The 19,074-nt window shown below is 43.3% G+C and overlaps 1 protein-coding gene across 2 annotated transcripts in view; it reads left to right on the top strand.

Annotated features, from left to right (window-relative positions):
• SDK1 (sidekick cell adhesion molecule 1) overlaps positions 1 to 19,074 on the top strand; it is an 888,974-nt gene that overhangs the window by 520,957 nt on the left and 348,943 nt on the right. For both annotated transcript variants that reach the window (XM_047713403.1, XM_047713402.1), the window contains exon 5: positions 16,095 to 16,228. In XM_047713403.1, the coding sequence (XP_047569359.1) occupies positions 16,095 to 16,228 (134 nt within the window). The remainder of the gene's footprint in view (positions 1 to 16,094; positions 16,229 to 19,074) is intronic.

Genomic DNA, 19,074 nt, shown 5'->3' with positions numbered 1-19,074 from the left:
TTCCCCCAATTTGGGTTTAGCTGGTGTTTTCTCATGTTAATCTGTGTAGTAGAAAAGGAGGAAGGGTCCCAGAGGGTGAACTTCTCACCTCAGCGATCAGGGCCTCAGGGATTACTGCTGACGTCAGCCCTGGTCATTCGTTCCAGGTGAAGTTGGCCGACTGTGTCCCCTGTAAAACTCCTGTTTCTTCTTTCCCAAGATGTGTTCTTAGTCTGGCCATGTGCACACTCCACACATGGAGAGAAAGTGTGGACATGATTTAAAACTACCACAAACAATAAATATTTGGGGTGGATACTTTGAGGCTATACAAATATCCTTTTTTCCCTTAAGTTCTGCTCACTAATTTTACCATTCATCATGCGGCTCTTGTCTGCATCAACTTTCCGTGACTTTCTCACAGTTGCTTTTCTACTTTCCCCATTCCGTCCACATCTACTAATCTAAATCCTCCTGTAAGGAAAATTTATCCTTCCTACTTCAATCATCCATTATTCAATCATTACTTACAATGGTATAGGTTTAATGTCATTCTATAACTGATAGGATCTTGATTCTTCCTTTCAAAACAATTTGCAGTCTCATAATACTTTCTCATTCTTCTTATAAACTTAAAAAATATTTATTTCCCATTTCCAGAAAGTTCAACTGGGGTGTTCCTTAGAACTTTGGTAAACTTTTCAACGAAATCTAGGAAGAAATTGTATCATTATGGTCCAGAATTTATCTTACCTGGAAGAGTGACACACCTTTCTGTGTCCCCACTCGTTCCCTGAGACCTCTTCTGGCTTCTCCACGCTGAAGGCACGTGACTATGTTAATGATCCTTCATTCTAGACTGACAGATGAGCCTCTGTAACTCTCTGGGTTTACTTGTTCTGCTGGATGGCAGATTTGGAGCTCTCTGCTTTTGTATCTCTTTAGACATTTGTCTTACTGACTACATTGCTCTATCATAGGTGCTCAATTCATGTTTTTTTTCTAACTTTATTCTACACTTTTTTTTTTTCCTTTTCTGGGTTAAGCTTTGGTTTCATGTCTTTGTGAGGTGGAACAGTATACTTTTCCCAGAGTGATGTAGCTAGTTAGGTTTTCACACGGGCTTCATTAGAACCTTCAAGTACGTACAATAACAACCAGACTTTTTTTTTGGTTAGATTATAGTAGGGGTGTGGATTTCTTACTTGATCTTCAGACTCTTAAGAGCAGGCTTCAGTATGGTAGGTTTCCTGCTTTATAGTCTGGTGAACTGAAGGAAAGGGAGCAATTCTGTTTTCTTATTTCTAAAAAAAATATAAAATAAAATTAAATTTAAAAATCTGGCCCTATCACCTCTTAGCCAATTTGGTTTTTGAGTAATGATGTATACATATCTTTATTCCTGCTTTCATTGGTGAAAATGTCTAGCCAAATCGATGGGCTCTTGACTACTAATTATCTTTTGTTTTTGTAAAGCAAAGTGCTGTTTCCTCCACATAGCAGATGGTTCGTAAAGTACCACAGTGTTCAGAGTTATCAATATCCCTCCTACACAGCTTATTCCTGCATCAAAAGAGGAAAGTCCTTTGTGCCCTTTGAGATATCTTACCCACCTGCAGAGGCGTGCTGGAAGCCCGGGTATACCAGCAGGCTGGCCTCACCTTTCCTTGACTCTGTGGACTTGTTCCTGTCCTAAGACTGGGTTCCGGTTAAGCTAACTCACTTTAACTTCTCTTCTTGTCAACCCCTTTGTTCCTTGTGCCCTAACTGAAATGTCCCAAACTCAAATAGTTGTATAGTGAAATGCAGTTTTTAGCAAATTCCTTTATTTTACTAATACATCCCAAAGCACAGTTGAGCTAGCTGTACTAAGCTGAGAATTTGGGAGCAAAGGAAGACATGAATGCAGACAATAACATAAGACACATCCCTTTTTCATTTAGGAGGCATTCTTGTATAATTAGCTATTTCATATAATGGGATTTTTTTTTTAAATAGCCAAAAGTAATATTTCACCATAACTTTTTTTTTCTTTGCGGTAGCTTTAATGAAAACTTTTCTAATATGTCTCTACCTTTTGGAGCATAGTGCATATAATTTATTCTCTTTTCAATATCACTGGAAGGTTATAATTAAAAACATAAATTCCTGTTTCATGACCCTGAGAGTCTACTGAATTGTTCAATCTTTTTTTTTCTTAAATTCACCGACTGGCCTCAGCTGTGTATTTTTGCATTCTTATAGCTACATTCATGTACTTTATTTGTGTTCATTGTTGGTTGTCACTGTGCTGACAGTACCCTTGTCCATTTCATCCTCCCTCCTTGGCCCTGAGGGTCTCTCTTCAAGCTTGACCAAAGCAGGAAGTGGGCTTCACATTGATAAGGTCTGGAAGGTTCCGGTTGACATGGCCCTCTTACCTCCTTGGCTTCTTGGACATCCTGGACCCCACCAAGCCTATTCCATCTTGGGGCCTTGCACTTGGTGCTCTCTGTCTGGATCGTATAACCTTGGCTTCACATGGAACATCCTGTTTTATTCTGTTATCACTCTCCAACATTTGCCTCTCCTTGCTCTGGGAGGACAAAACGGCTTGCTTTTCATTTCTGAACCATTCTATCTCATAGAATGAGTTAGGAGTGTTCCTTCTTTTGCTTTTCTCTGGCATGGTTTTTTGGTTTTGTTTTTCTTTTGTTCTTATTCTAAAATAATTCTACATTATACATTCACAGAAAGTTGCAAAAATCCTCTTTTCTTCAGAGAAACTCGTGTATCTTTCATCCAGTGGTTATATTTACATAACCACAGTGCAGTTTCAGAACTGGGGGATTAATGTTGGTCCCACGTGTGTGTCTAGTTCTGTGTCCTGTTATCACATGTGCAGGTCTGTGTACCCACCACTGCAGTCCGGACACAGAGCTGCCCCACAACCTTCCAGGTCTCCCAGATGCCGCTCCCTCCCCTATAGCACCCCTGCCAGCAACCGCTAACCTGTTTTCCATCTCTGTAAGTTTGTCATTTCAAGAACAATAATGTAAGTGGAGTCCTACAGTATGTGGCCTTCTGAGACTGGCTTTCTTCGCTCGGTATAGTGCCCTTGAGATCCATCCAAGTTGCGTGTATCTGCAGATAGCCCACTGTCATTGCTTCAGTAGTGTTCTCCAGTGTGGCAGTGGCAAAGTTTGCCTAACCCTTCACCTGTGGAGGGATGCTTGAGTTGTTCCAAGGTTTGGGCTATTCCAAATAAAGCTGCCATGAACATTTGCCTATAGGCTCCTGTGTGAATATGAATTTTCCTTTTATATGGGATAAATGTCCAGGAGTACAACTGCTGGGTCAAAAGGTAAGTATATGTTTAACTTTTTCAAGAAACAGCCAATTTTCTGGCGTGACTGTACCATCTTACGTTCTCACCAGCAGTGAAGGAAGGATGTAGTTTCTTCACATCACTGTTTTTAATTTTAGCTGTTTTAGTAATCATGTAGTGATAGCTCATCATGGTCTTGATTTGCATTTCCTTAATGGCTAGTGATGTTGAGCAGCTTTTCTTGGGCTCGTTCACCATCCGTATATCCTCTTCAGTGAAACGTCTATTCATGTCCTTTGTCTGATTTCTAATTGGATTTTTTTTTTTTTTGCCACTGTTGACTTTGGAGAGTCTTTATATCTTCTAGATGTATGTTCTTAGATTTGTGATTTGCAAATATTTTCTCCCAATCTGTAATATGTCTGTTCCTTCACAGGGTTTTTCACAGAAGTTTTTATTTTTTTCAAGTCTAGTTTATTTTTTTTCACTTACGGATTATGCTTTTGAAGTACACCAACCTGTAGGTCACAAAGAATATCCCTTGAATTTCTTCTAGAAATTTTATAGTTTTACATTTTACATAGACATCTTGGATCTGTTATGAGTCCATTTTTGGATGAGGTGTATGAGGGTGAGGTCCAGGTTAACCTTTTTTTCCCCTCATGAATGTCCAGTAGCTACAACACCATTTGCTGCAAAGATGCTTGTTGTTCCATTGAACTGCATCTTCATCCTGGTCAAAAACCAAGTGGACAGACTTCTATGGGTGTGTTTCTAGATTCTGTATTCTATTCTTTTGATCTCTATGTCTGTTTATCTGCCGATACCATACTGTTTCATGCATTTTAGAAAAATCTTCCCTATAACTCCAAAAAAAAAAAAAGTTCTGGGAGTTTGATAGGAATCACATTATCTGTTTGGAAAAAACTGGTATCTTTGTTGTTTTTCAGTTTATGAAATCAATGTCTTTCCATATATTTAGAGTTTTTTTTTCTCCCTCCAATGTTTTTGTAGTTTTTCACATGTAAGTCCTAGTCATGCTTGTCAGATCTTCACATAAATATAATTTTCACATCTGTTGAATGATCACGAATGATATTATATCTTTAATTTTGTTTTTACATGTTTGTTGCCATTACACGAAACACAGTTGGTTTTTGTGTGCTTATAATCTTGTATCTTGAAACCTTCCTTCCTGATTTATGATGCTGAAATCATGCCCTTTTAGGATCCCGGGAAATTCCTTAGTTGAATCCTGAGTCCTTGTGATGTGACCTAGCCTCTGACCATTTCCTGCCTGTGTGATAATAGCATGTTCAAGGCTTATCTTGTACATTTCCTGGCAAAAGCCCATCATCAACCATTTCTCCACAAGGAACTTGTTTCTTCATGTGGAAATGGCATTGAGAGACCACATCTGGCCTCAGGAATTGGAACCATCAGTTTTAACCACTGCAAGAGACTGTCTGACTCCACAATTCTCTGCTGGACTGTGGCGACTAATTAAACCCCTTGATATTCTCTTATCTAACAGGAAATGCCCTAGTAAGAGTTTAACAATCACTTGTAAGATGAGTGAGATGAGTGAATGAATGAAGGAATGAGTGAAACACATTTTGTGCTAGTCTCTGATCGTTGCCAAACAAAAAAATATATATAATATGGCCCACCTAAGAGGGAAATTGTCAGAGCAGTTCAAATCACTACCAGTCTTTCAAAGAACTCCGAAACTCCTGTGAACCACACAACTTCTCCTTCCACCCTCTCTCCTTCCTCCCAGTGACCTCCCCACCAGCCTGGCCTCTTTGTTCTCCCTCTCCCTTTCTAGATCCACTCCAGACTTTCTCTCCTTGGGGTGAATTTCCAAGACTCTCCCTTCTCTAGACTCTGCTGCCACCCCAGATTGCTTGGTAAGACCCCGCTGGGAAGGAAGAGAGAGATTGCAAATGCCCTTGATTGAAAGTCTCGCCACAAATAAGCACACGGATGACAACACCCAGTCAGAGAAAGCTCTGTGTCCGTCCTGCAGTGTGATGTGGGACATGCATTGTTGAGTATTGGTAGTGCCTGGCCCCATGCTTAGCACATGTACATACTTCCAACCAATTTTTTAATACACAGGATGGCCCTGGGACCTAGGCAGAGATCTCTCGTTTCAGAGATGAAGAAACGGAGCCCAGAGAACTAACGTTTTTAAGGCTTTTCTGTGGCTGCTGTAACAAATTTCCAGAAACTCAGTGACTCTTTTCTTGCCAGGGTCTATTTTCAGGGTCTATTTTCTTGCCATGCTAGAGGTCAGAAGTCTGACATGAGTCTGATGGTGTGTAGAGGGCTGCGTTCCTCTGGAGGGCCTGGGAGGGACCTGCTTCTTGCCTTTTCAGCTCCAAGTGTTCTTAGACCTCTAGCCCCTCGTCCACCCTCAAGCCCACAAAATTGCACCCTCAGATCTCTTTCTGGCTCTGGCTGTCCTGACTGCTTTCCCTTTTAGGGACCCCTGTGATAACTTGGACTCACCCCGTAGCATCTTCCCATTTCAGAATCCTTAATCACATCCGCAGAGTGCCTCTGCCACGTGAGGTCATATATTTACTGGCTTTGGGGGTTAGCACGTGGCCAGCCTTGGGGCCACTATTCTGTAGACTCAAAGGGAGCGCCTACGCTACACATGGGGTCTGGGAGTGGACCGCACCTTTTCCTGCCTGTCCACCCTGCAAGGCTGGCCTCTCCTTCAGGGACTCCCAGAGGGCTTTACCTTTGGATAACTCTGGCAAAGAGTGGGCTGTGGTCTTTCACTCTGTTCAGTCCTGGTGCCTGGTTCATTGTAATCATTCGGGGCCAGGATGCGGGTTTGCTTGGGGGCAAACCTAAAATGCCTGTTGAGGAATGTGGCCAAGGACCAAGAACAAATCCATCAGCACCTAACGAACAACAGCGCGGTTCTCCATGAAGACAAACGGAGGCAATTACATTTTATGTTACTGTGTTATGTTTGTCATGGAAATGAACTGCATGATCGTTAACAATGGCAGGAAGTGGAGACAGTTGGGAAAAGTGGCTGTTACCCTTTTTTTTCTATTTTTAACCATTTTCCTCATTTTGTTTTCATGTGGGGTGTCTAGGCACTATGAGTGATGTTACCTAAATACGCACACTGCCTGTACCTCACAGGTGTATTGTCATGGTTAATAATGTTTTCAATATACTTAGACTTTCCCAAAATGATCCTCTTTAAATTATTTATGGCTATATTTTGGGCATATCACCATTTTACCCTGGCAAATCTGAATTTGCCTGCCTATTTTCTCAGTTTAGACACATCCTAATGTCCAAATCAAATGGTTTTATAAAGCTTTTCCTGGAAAAGTCGGAAGTGGGTAGTTCTTGAGAAAAAAGGATTGTCCGTCTCCACTAATCTTCATAGCTGACCCCAAGCCTCTTGTTAGCAGGAGCAATGGCTGGACCTCGTGGGGAAGTTAATTCCTACCAGAGTGACCAAGGAGGCCTGGCTTGTGGTTTCTGGCAGGGTAGGAGGGGGAACCCCTCACCTCCTGCTTATTCACCTCGGAGGCATGGGGCTCCCCTGCCAAGCTCTGGCCTATTGTGGAGCAGTGGTCCTCCTGGTAGACGTCAACACTTGGGACTTTGACAAAGCCGAGTGCATCGCCAGCTCCATGATCACTGCCTCATGCTGGGCACTGTCTTAGTTACTGGGCAGCCTGACCTGAGTCCTAGAGAAGTGGGTGAGAGAGACAGAAAGGGACAGATGGAAACAGGGAGAGATGGAGACAGAGGAGGGAGGAAGAGAGGATGAGAGGGACGGAGAGGCATGCACCCAGGCTGAAACACTCTTGAACGCCAGGACAAAGGTTTGTGTCAAATACAATTCCTGGCCTTGTGCCCCACCAGGTATTGGGAGAGGGAAGGCGGCTAGACTCAGGTGAGGGAACTTGGGAGAATTTAGGGTAGGTGGGGTAGAGGTGGGTGCAGTGGAGGGGACTGGGTTAAAGTCTTGATTCCTCTGCTTTCTTTGGGAAAATTCCTTCTCCTCTAATAGTATCTGTTTCCTATCTGTAAAGTAGGGGTGACAACAGTAACTCAACATTTTGGAGTTGGGGGCATATGCCAGGCATGTCGCTAATCAGTCTTTATGTTATCTCGTTTGTTTCTCATGCCAGTGCTAAGCAATGGATGCCTTTGTTATCCCCACTGACAGACAAGCAGCCTGCTCAGTGCCCACAGCCTGCGGGGGTGGGTAGGGTTTGGTAGAGGAGGGTCCCCTGCAGTGATCTCTCCATCCACTTCTTGGTTGCAACCACCGGGTACTGGGAGAACCAGCTGTGGCGATGTGCTCAGAGCGCTGAGCACATGCCGTGCCCCTGGAATGTGCTCAGAAAAGTCTGCCCCTTACTACTCTGTGGGGCAGGCAGAGCAGCTTGGCAGAGGAGGATGGCTGAAAGGGGCTTCTTGCTCCTTCTTTGGAACTGCACGAAGCCCCAGGTAGTGGGATGAACGGTGGGAACCAGGGGGCCCGTTCTCAGGGAGATACATCGAAGACAGACAGGCTCACCCCTGCTGAAATGGAACGCGGAGGGACCTGTCAGAACTCAGGGAAAAAAACACGACTGTCCATCTCCCAGCTGTGGCTAACGGTTCTGTTGGATCCACTGATCCGCACCTTTGGAGTTACTCCCAGTGCGAGGTAAATAATGCAGGTCTTCTGGGCCCTTAGCCCAGCCTGCGCTCCCAGAGGATATTTTCATTTCGCATTAACAAGGGATGTGGTAACCCTTCCTGAGGGTTTAGTTTAGGAGCCCAGTGTTGTAAATACCTCCCAGCCTTATTTATAAATTAGTTGCTCTGTTGACTGTTTTGCCATTGCCCTGCGTTTGTTTGCCAGGCTGTGTGCGTGAGCCCGGAAGGCTTGTGGGCTATATGGTGGAGCCTTCGGTTTATACACACAGGCCACGGCCCATACTGGTGGTTTCCAGAAGCAAAGAGTTACAGGAACGTCGGGGATTCTTGTAGATTTATTGTCATCTTCACAGCTGGCAGAGTTCTGTCCTGGAGCACAGGGCTCTTGCCCCACAGTCGGGGGAGCGTGCGTTTCCCTGAAGCACGTGCAGGGGCGCCGTCACAGAGCAGCAGCTGTGACTCTGCCACAGCCACGTGTGCTCTGCAGGCACAGCTTTGTCCCTGAGTCATCAAAGACCGTTTAACAAAGAGCAGAAGCTCTTTGTCATAATTACCTTCCTTTAAAGAGGAACTTTTGCCATGACTGACTTGCAAGGGAGAGGAACATTCAGAAGCATTCCGTCCCCCAGAGATCTGCCAGCATTCTTCACTATTGTTTGCTCTTCAAGAAGCACTCTCTTTCATGGCCGTACTCATTGTGCTTGATCCTGTCCCAACGACATGACCCCACACGGGCGCTACCATGCAGAGCCAGGGTCAAGTGGTCTGCCCACCGCCCCTACTTCTGCAGGAGGGAGAAAGCCTCCATATGCCATGTGCGGAAGGAAGGGAGATTCGGAGAGAAACCGTCTGACTTGTCTGGATGTTTGAATTGCCAGGCTCAGCCTTCCCGACATAGCCCACTAGGCGGGGATGGCTGCCTCGGGAATGACTGGTGGTCACACGGGCATGCACATGCCAGCCGGGGGCCTTCGCTGGGGGTTCTCATGTCCACAGGCTTGGCGGCATCTCACTCCGCAGGCTGTCAGTTCAGGGAAGAGTGTCTCAGCTGGCCATGGCAATACACATTTAATTCTGGGCTGATATATGTATTGCTTTTATGATGCCATATATAAAGTGAATTTTTTCAGATCTGTCCACTCTTTGGAGTGGCTCTCAGGAGAGCCCCCTCTGGGGAGGATTTGGTTGGGGCCTATCTAGGTTCTAGACGTCTTTCTGTCATCCTTTTTAACGGTTTCTAGTTTGAGTAGATTTTACGGTCTGGGTCAGAGCCAATGTTTAAGGACCTCACTACGACTACACATTCTACACATTGTGCTGAGCCTTTTTTCTTTTTCTACTTGTTTTGTTTTGGTAGGGGAAAAAATGAATGTGGCTGGGAATTCTTATGCCTGAACTTCAGCTCTATTTGAACCTTCCTCGGTCAACTTCATTCTTCCACATATGACCAGGCCAGAATTTGGGCGTGACCTCTTATTTGTGCCCAGAACTGGAACCATTAGCCTAAAATAACAAAAAACCCTGGGTAAAATATACATTGATTAAATCCTTTTTAAAAGTACTAGAAAAACAAATTTTTTTAAAAACCAAATGAGGTAAACTAGAAAATAAATAAGTAAAAGTAGCTAGAAAACTTAAGAAGCACTGCTGTAAAGAAATACATTTCTCCTGGGCGAAAATCCCAATGGAATAGACCCTTCAGTGGTGTATCGGGTTATCCTGAAATTTCTTTTCTTCTTTCCTGTCTCTTCTGTTGTGCAGTATCTTTCCAAGAGGAAAAGGATGGATTCTGTTACTGACATATCAACATGTGTTGAGAAGAGGCCAGGGACTTTTCCAGCATTAAAGTCTAATATTGTAGGTGTTGCTGCTGGAGTGGGAGATGGGGGGCTGGGTACTGGGAAAGGAGGCTTTTCTGGGCCTTTTTGCTGAAGCGTCCCTCTGGCCCCTGTGCACATGGCTTCAGGTCATACTAGCTTCGGATGACTTGATGATATTAAGTTGGTGACTCAGCGACTCGGCCATGTTTGTATGGCCACCTGTTCAGTAAAACTCTAAAAAGTATCTGGTATTTAGCCCTAGAAGGAGGATAGTTGACTACACTTGTTACGTGACCACCTGCCATCCAAATGCACCACATCTGAGATCCGGCGGACACTGAGCGGGGACTTCGTGCCAGCCCTGCTCCCAGCACTGCCTCATTTGCACACGAAGGCCCTTGTGATGAGTACTGTCACCCCTATTTCATAGATGACAAAAGCAAGTAGCAGGCCTAAGGGAACAAACCAGAGCCAGACCTCATTCCAGGCCTCTTGACCCATCCAGGTCATACTTAATCCGGGCATTTCCAGGACCTCTCTATCTCAGCACAGAGTACTGTACTTCCCTCGGCCTGGGTCTACCTGTGTACTTACTACCCGTCATCTGTAATCATCTTGTACTGGCAGAACAAGGGGGTGCTTTCTCTGTAGACCATTTGAGATTTTAATTTGAAGGCAGACCATGTTTTACTTCAACCCACCAGGAAGCAGTCTGGAGAAGATGAATGAGCTTTGAGCTCTGGTGTCCCTTCTGCTTTTACTCAGAGACAGACATCATGCACTCTGGAGGGTGTCCCTCTTTGCTTCTCTTTATGGCACACGGAAGTTCCCTCTCTGCCGCTGCTAGGTGAGCTGACCCTGATGCCCACCCAGTGACTGTGCTCCTGGAGAGCAGTCTGGGAAGCCCCAGGCCAGGCCCACAGTTTGGGGGGCCTTGGGGTCCTTGCTTTATCCTTGGGGGCGGGACAAGTAGGAGCCCTTGACCAGAGTTTCAGGTGGGAGGCTCGGCAGAGCTGAGGATGGTACTTCCTTCCATGTCACCTCCAGAAGCAGCCCTCATGTTCCTGAGCTGCTACATGTGTTCTTGGTTAGAGAGCCTGGCCTATCTTTCTAATATGACATCTCATCCGCATTGTACTAAGAAGCTGTCACTGGGAAGATAGATGTGGTCAGACCTCCACATTTTCAGCTGCCTCTTTGGCTTCTCTACTCCTCCTTTAAAATTCTGTAAAATATGTATTTGGGACTTTGCAGGCCTATCATTTTCTTTCTCTGTCTTTTGGGTGTGTTCTTTCCATTGAGCTACGTCCTCGTGTTCAGGAACTGTATTTCCCTATGACTTTCCCTGGACAGTGTCTCACACACCACCGGTGTTTGGTACAGTCTCACTGAATGGTCGGGTGACCCCCCTTCTTCCTGGGTTCCTCCAAAAATGAACAATCACAGAAACTATGCCAATATGAATACGTGCATGTTTTTCATGCTCTGTGCTTAAATACTGGCAGCAACTGTGTCTAAGACAGAACATGTGTATATTGAACAGGCTTCAGATCCAAACAGTTTTAAGGGAGTTATCATTTAGAACTCCTATCCTCTAATGTACCCCCACTTGTGTCTGTGATTAATGGTTCACAGCTGATGTAGAATAGATTAAAGAATTTATATAAATTTAATTATATTTCCCCATATACTTGCCCTAATGAAATTAACCATATGTCCTATAGGAAAGAGTCCCTGCATGGATTAAATTGAAGTGTTTGGCAAGGCATGGACCACACTGGCAACTAAGCTGGTGGAAAGCTTGAACGGCCCCTCCCTCTCCCTTCCCACTCTTAAGGGAAAGTCAATAGAATGTTTCCTGTTACTTCTTATAGTTCATAAAAGTACTGAATCTAAGCTTCATGGGACCTGGGCGGTGTGCACCTTGTTCGGGTTCATATGGCCTCTGCTCTGAGGTAGGCCTGGGGACTCAGATGTGACTTCATAAGGAAAATGGTTAGTAGATTTTCTTCCCACAACAATCCGGGCAAATGTCTACCCTCACTTTCCTTCCCCGTCCTGGGCAGCTCCGAGGGGAAAGGCAAGTAGGGCAACCACCAAGCTGGTGCTGCCATAATTAACATGTCAGGGCCGCAGGTTGGAAAGCTGGTGTTCTGTATGGCGTTAAGAAAGCGAGGACCCCTGACACTGGCAAGCGGGGCAGGAAGCTCACTTGTAGATATGCCCACTGCTTGCCACCCCCCATCCCCATGCAGCCAGTGCCTGAGCCCTTGGATCTAGGTGTTCAGGGGCATTTTCCCCTCACAGGTGACTTTGATCAGAGCTGATGGTCAAAGACTGCAGGGATCGCTTCCGAGGTTTTAACTTCCCCGAAATAGAGTATTCTCATTTTGTCAACTCCCTCAAGAAAATGTTGGGAGAATCAAGTGCAGAGCCCAAAGGCACTTGGAATGTGCCCTTCCAAATGAGTCCTCCTCTGAGCCACTGCATTACTCAGGACAGCTGATTTCTCTCTGAGAACCGTCCCTGTGCTTACGGTCGGCAGCTGGCAACCCTTCAACTTGCTCCTCATGAGTCTGGCACTCTGCTCTCCCATGCTTTACTAAGCTGAACTTTTACATTTCTGTATTATTTTCTTTATTACTATCCAATGGAATTAGAATGTTTCATTTTGAAATGTAGAATTAAAATGGGGGAAGACTAAGGAAATAATTTCATATAAAACCATATACACATTTATTTTAATAAAGTGAAAATAAAGTAAAAATCTCCTTGACTTAATGCTCTAATTTTCCTGTAAAGTCAATGTAAGTTTTAAATTAGGACTTTGGAATTATGTGATTAAAAAAGCCGAGTAGTCTGTATGATGGGCAAAGTACTAAACGCATGCCTTGCATTCATTCTGAAAGTTGTTCTCCTGGTTCAAAAGTGATTTATTGTGGAAAGATATTTTAAAATACAGAAATTGAAAGACAATTAGTTATAATCTTACCACTCAAAGTTAAGTGCTGTTAACATTTATATATACACATACAGAGAGAAACACACAGGATTATTTTGTATACACCGAGGATACACTCTTCTTTCTTTGAACCCCAAGTGGGTGCTCCTGCCCATGCTATTTTGTATCTGTGTCAGGATTCATTTGACTTCTGGAAACAGAAACCCTAACTTCAATAAGTTTAATCATGAATGAAGTATATCACCTTATGAAATAGGAAGCCAGAGAGGATGGGCTGCGGGCTGGTTGGGTCATTGACTCGGTCAGGTTATCAAGACAAAGGACTTAGCTACTTTCTTTTCTCCCTGTCCTGCCACCAATGTCATCAGCTTCATGCTAAGGTTGTTCCCTTGGTGGCCATACAGTTGCCACCGTGAACATCTGGACATCACGCTTCTTCATTCACGTCTGGTGGAGGACGTGGAAATCCTGCCCTTCCGTCTGGTGAGAAGAACTTGGGCATGACTGCCTCAGAGCAAGGACAGTCACCAGATACCTGCCCCAGGCCAACCATCTCTAGCCCGGATTCCTCTGTCAGTCCCTGGCAAGAGGGATTGGATCACCATGACTGGTTTAGACTGGTTAGCGTCAATTCTCCAAACCAGAGGCCTACTGTAAAATGGTGAGAATATGGAATAGATGTGGGAAGTCAGCCCCCAGCTCAGTAACCTGATGTTTTCCCAGAATGTTTTATGGACACGTAGGAGATTCACAGGAAAGGATTACTTAGCTTACTTTCTTATCATCACCTTCACGCTATTGTCTAAAGTGCTTTGACTTTCAAAATTCTGTCCCTCCTGCTTTTGTCTACACACGCTTTCCCCAGCACTGCGAGGGTGGCTGGCAGCCTCCAAGCGTGGGACCTCCTGCCTGGTCTCCAACAGGGGTGAGAGCTCGCCCCCAAGTGTGCGCCTCCCCTTTGTCCAGCCGGGCAGCCTGGGTCCCATGCCACTTCCTCGGGTCTTGCATGTGGTACCCGTACCTGAATTGGCCTCTGATGACCAAGAGCCAAAGCTGGTGCTAGGAAGGGCCAGCTTCATGGCATACGTGGCGGCCTGGGCCAGGCGTGGGCACAGCAGAATTATCGGGGTCTGTTAGGGAGGAAGACTCAGAATGAATGCGTGGTAAATGACCTGCTTCAGTGTCTTTAAAAACTGCTCTGTTCTTAAGCATTATAACAATGATCTGAATTATCTGAAATTAAGAAGAATGTCTTCAGATGGTTCAATTTTCATTTTAAAAACTCAGTTTCTTTTGTAGAAATGCTCTGCTCAAAAAGAGTTGGATGAGAAGAAAGAATAAAGTCTTCTGGGGAACTGATCCTCATTAATCTAGTGTTCTCTAAAGTTTTGGCATTTTTGTGCTGTCTTTTTTGGCTTAGACAAGTTTTTTTTCATAAGTTTTGACAAAATCGTTCAGAAATTAAAACCTAGAAGGGCAAAAAATGAACTTAAAGATACAAATTATAATGGATGTAAGCTTTAATATTTTTATTCTTTATGTACTTTTTATTTTCAATATCCTTGAGACAATGTCATAAATAATATAGAGAATTAATAGGCATTTTTGAAGAATAATTCTGAGAGATACTAGGCATATTTGAAATTACTACAGCAAAAATTAGATGTTAGGGAAAAAAGTTATGACATATTCAGTTTTTTAAATTGTACTATTAAATGTGTAACTTAGGTGTAATAAATATTCATATTTAATTTTAGGTGCCAGGGTAACATATACTAAAATAAAATGGAAAAATTTCTATGGCTCTATAAAGGAATCTATAAAGGAGTCATAAATAATTATAGTAAAACTTCTTTGAGATATTTTTATGGGACTAAAAATTGAAAACTTGTTAATAGGGAAATTTTCATAAGTGAGAAAGGAGGTAGGTTAGTCACAGAGACCTCAAACTGCAATATATCCTGTGGAACCCTGAATAAGCAGTAACTTCGTAAGATAATCTTGTATAATGTGTAAAAGTGGAGAGTGTCTAAAGGGGCTTTCCAGAAAGTAGCAGGAAGAAAAAGATTATTATTATAGTAAAATTCATGATTGGTCACGCAGTTTGCATTTTTTTTTAAATGTTACAAGAACAGAGATCTTACCTGAATTTGGAAGGGCTGTAACTGTCTAAGATTTAAAATGAACAAATAAGCGTATTCCCTGTAGAGTAACAACCTGTGGGCAGCAACACAGCTCACTCCAGATCCTGGGTGCTTCCGGCATTTGAATAAGAGCAGGGACAAAAGGGCGCTTGGGTGCTCAGAATGTGTGTCTTTCTTGCAACGCCCAGTCTACCCTTTGTATTTTTTTGCTTTGTTAACAAATTCTGCAAATTATAGCAAGGGCAAAGGACTACTAGGACACTTATTTTCATTGAAAGCTGCTTGGGTTTATGGAAGTTATATCTTTGTTACTTTTCTTCCTCTTCTTTTAAATAAGTACTCTGGTGAGTCTGTGTATGATCTGCCCAGCAGAGCACTACTCCACATGTGGGAAGACAGGTCCTCTCCCTCTGGTATTGTCATGTTGCTCTGTTACCTTGAACAAATAACTTAACCTCTATGATCTTCCTTTTCTCATTTCTAAAGAGAAGGTGGTGGGTCAAATGTGTCTCTGAGGTTCCTTTTTGCAGCAGAACTGGGGCATACGAGAGGGTCTCAATGATGATGGGCTAGACCGTGCTCTGGAACGTGGGGAGGTGGCCCGGGTGAAGAATGTGCAGTCTTAGCTTTTGTGGTTATGGGAAAATCAAGTGGAAGGGGTCAGCACTGCCCATTGGCAACTTTTCTTCAACCCACTAGTTGAGAAATAGAGGTACAGAGGCTCTAATGAGGCTCCTTGGGAGGTGAAGGAAATTGCAGTGAATTCTTTTGCCCCCAGTCCAGGTTTGGGGGGATTCAGCCCTGCATTTGCAAGGTTTGTGACCATTATGTGATCAAACAGCCCTACTTGAAGGGAAAAGACCAACTCTTCTGGAATTTCTTCTAACTTGTTACACATTCCCAGAGGAAACTTTGAGTTTCAACATACCTTAGATATATCTGTTCCAAAATGTTGTCTTCCTCACAGCCAAGGGTCAGAGGGTTCAGACCCTCCCCGCAGGAGTGTGAACTGGGCCAGAGAAGACTTAGCCAACACCATATTCCTGAGGTCTGCCTGTACGTTTGTTTTTTTATCCTTCTAGCTTTTCTGCATCTTGGACATTCCTTTCTAGTTGGCCTAATAAATTAATTTGCCTTATGAACAAGAAGTCCCATGGAGTGGTTTTGACTCTGTCTCTTGTCTGACACAGAGCCATCACGCTGGAGAACCAACTGGTGATCCTCGCCGCGACCGCGGGTGACGCCGGGGCTTACTACGCGCAGGCCGTCAACGAGCGGAATGGGGAGAACAAGACCAGCCCGCTCATTCACTTGAGTGTCGCAAGTGAGTTTTGAAATTTCGAATGGTAATTCTGAAAGCAAAAAAAATCTTGATTTAATTAATATATGTCTCATGGGACATTTCGCAGTAAATCCCTCTCTGAGATAGTGGTGATGGTTTAAGATTGATCCAGTGCCAATAGCTGCTTTCTTTGAAGTGGTATGCAGAAAATGGAGCACAGCAGATAATTCTGACTGTGAGCTCTTATCTGATTGGGGATTTAAAATATTTTTGCTTTTGCAGACTATTACTGCATACTGTTTTGAACAACAAAAAATCCTGATTTATAAGGAATTGTATCTATGAGCCTTCTTTGGGACTAGATTAAGCACAGGTTATATAAGTTTAATTTAAAAATAAGATCTTTGAGAAAATACATATATGCTAAGTTGTTTTAAAATTAGCAGTATTTCTTTTTTTGAATTTTTATGCATTTATTTTTTTAGAGATAGAGAGCAGGGGGCAGAGAGAGAGGGAGAGAGAGAATCTTAAGCAGACTCCACACCCAGTGCAGAGCCTCACACAGGCCTTGATCTCATGACCCTGAGATCATGACCTGGGCCGAGCAAAAGTCAGATGCTTAACTGACTGCACCATTCAGGTGCCCCAAATTAGCAATATTTCTTAATTTTAATCAGCTGACCATTTTTTTTTCCTACCTGATTTAACTGAATAATGAAGAGAACACAAATTATAGTTACACCTTTAGTTTATTTAAGGAAATTTTAGTTTGTGAAAACTAAGTTTGAGGAAACTTAAACATTTGGCCTTTAAAAGAAGGCTCTAAAAAGTCTACTAGCTAGATAGAGCTGATTTCTGCAGCAGGGGGAAATGGCCAGAAGCAAAAGCTCTGAGCTACAGGAGATTAAAATGTGCATCTCTCAGGGCAGGTCACCAGATGTTGGCAGCGTGAAGTTTCTTGGGATGAAATGCAACGACACTGTTCCTAAGAGCATACAGTTGGGAAATGGTTGTAAATTTCAAAACTTGATGATCACATCAAACAAAATCGAATTAAACAGGTTTGTCTGTATAGTAGTAGATGTTGTCTCTTTAGGAAACACCTCGAAGGGAGAGCTTTTCCCTGCAGATGGTTTGGGAAGTCTCGTGTCATACATAGGATTGGATCACAGTGTTTGCTCCTCGTGCCCCCCGAGGGTTATGATTACGTGAAGTTGAGTAGGACTGACTGGGTGAATGTCTGTAGCAAACATGGGGCAGGAGACCACAGGGTTAATTGAGTGTCCTGCCACGGGCCTGTCACCTTCCTGGTAGGTGCTCCTCAGTGGCCGTCATCCTGCCGTCAGCACCTCATTCCTCGGAGCTGAATCCTGGTCTCCAGACCACAGACTAGGTGCGGACTGGGCTATCACTGTGGCCTTTTTAATGCCTTGGAGAGTTATGTGCATTGACTGGATGTGGGCTTCACAAAACAGAGGCCATGATGTGCTATTTAAAGGACCCTTTGAATCATAATAGAAACAAATGTGACTTATCAAGATTTTTTTCAATATTGATAATAAAGGATGGAAATTATATTATCAAATAGATTGATTACTTTAGTGATTTCTGAGTTTTACAGTTAGAGCCATTTGTTCTGGTTAGAAAATTGATTTAGCACTCAATTGTAATATACATACCAGGATAATAATGGGTCAGATTGGGAGAATTCTGGGTCAGAAACAAGGAAATTGACCTTAGCCAGTTGGAAGAGGGGGAAAAAATTCCACAAATCATCTGGTTACCATGATGCTACCATCACAGAGCTGTGGAATAGTCTGTACCTATAGTTTCCCCCATGCCCATTCTAGAAGGGCCAGTAGGAAATAAAACTAATACAATGAATTTGCAAGTTGCCATCCTAATGTAATACCATGGTGTTAGGTAATTGGAATATGTAAATTCTTTTTCAATAATTTCAGTTTCTACTCCAACCAAGAAGTATATTGGAAACAGCTCATGAATATTATAATTAACTGCCTTGCATTTTGCTCCCTTGTATATTTTTATCTTTTCATTGGCACCAGGTAAAATGTGTGGATGGTGAGATAGAAAGAGGTTGATGATGTGGATGGACTTATTGTAAATCTTGGGAGAAAACCTGCATATTGTTTCCTTATATATTCTTTGCTTTTTATTTGGGACCAAGTAACGTGTGAGAAATCAGACGCTTGAGGAAACAGCCTTATTTTGATTCTCAGGATAACATTCTGTTGACATATTGGATTTAGCTAAAAGTTAAATGGCACTCTATTATGCATTTTCTCACTGAAAAATCTACTTTGAAACCTCTAAAGACGAGAAATATTGATAAATCTGTAGACACCCCCAGAACTGTATGTGTAAGGGCTGCTCCTTTCTGAATCGGAGCAAATGCTTTCAGCAGCAGAACCTGCTCTCAGGTCCATGGCCAGCACCAGGTGAGGCCAGGGAATGGGGACGTGCAACACCTCTGGGCTTATCATGGGGTTAGGTGTCCTCAAGACCCGTCCGTGCTCGTGGTGGGACACAACTGTGTGCTGCAGACTTAGATATCTTGGTTGTTTTTTGGGTTTTTTTTGTTTGTTTGTTTGTTTGTTTTTTTTCTGAAGGAGGCTTTGTAAAAACACCAACCAAGACTGATGACATTTCTTAAAAACTTGCCAGCCAGCATTTTTGAAGAATCAAAAGGTATTATCGCCAATTATCATTTAATGAAGATAAATTTTTCTTCGGCAGCAGGAGACTAAAATAAGGAAGGTTTATGTAGGGAATACGATTGAGGTGGTCAGGTACTGGAAATTAAATTCCTGGTGGATCATACTGTAATTCATTTAAAATTGTAGAGCACCAGGCGGACCCACCTCTTG

This window comes from Lutra lutra, chromosome 18, assembly GCF_902655055.1.
Source record: "Lutra lutra chromosome 18, mLutLut1.2, whole genome shotgun sequence".
Classification (NCBI taxonomy): Eukaryota; Metazoa; Chordata; class Mammalia; order Carnivora; family Mustelidae; genus Lutra; species Lutra lutra.
Note: the sequence above shows the minus strand (reverse complement) of the source record. Positions and strands in the feature narration are given on the sequence as shown.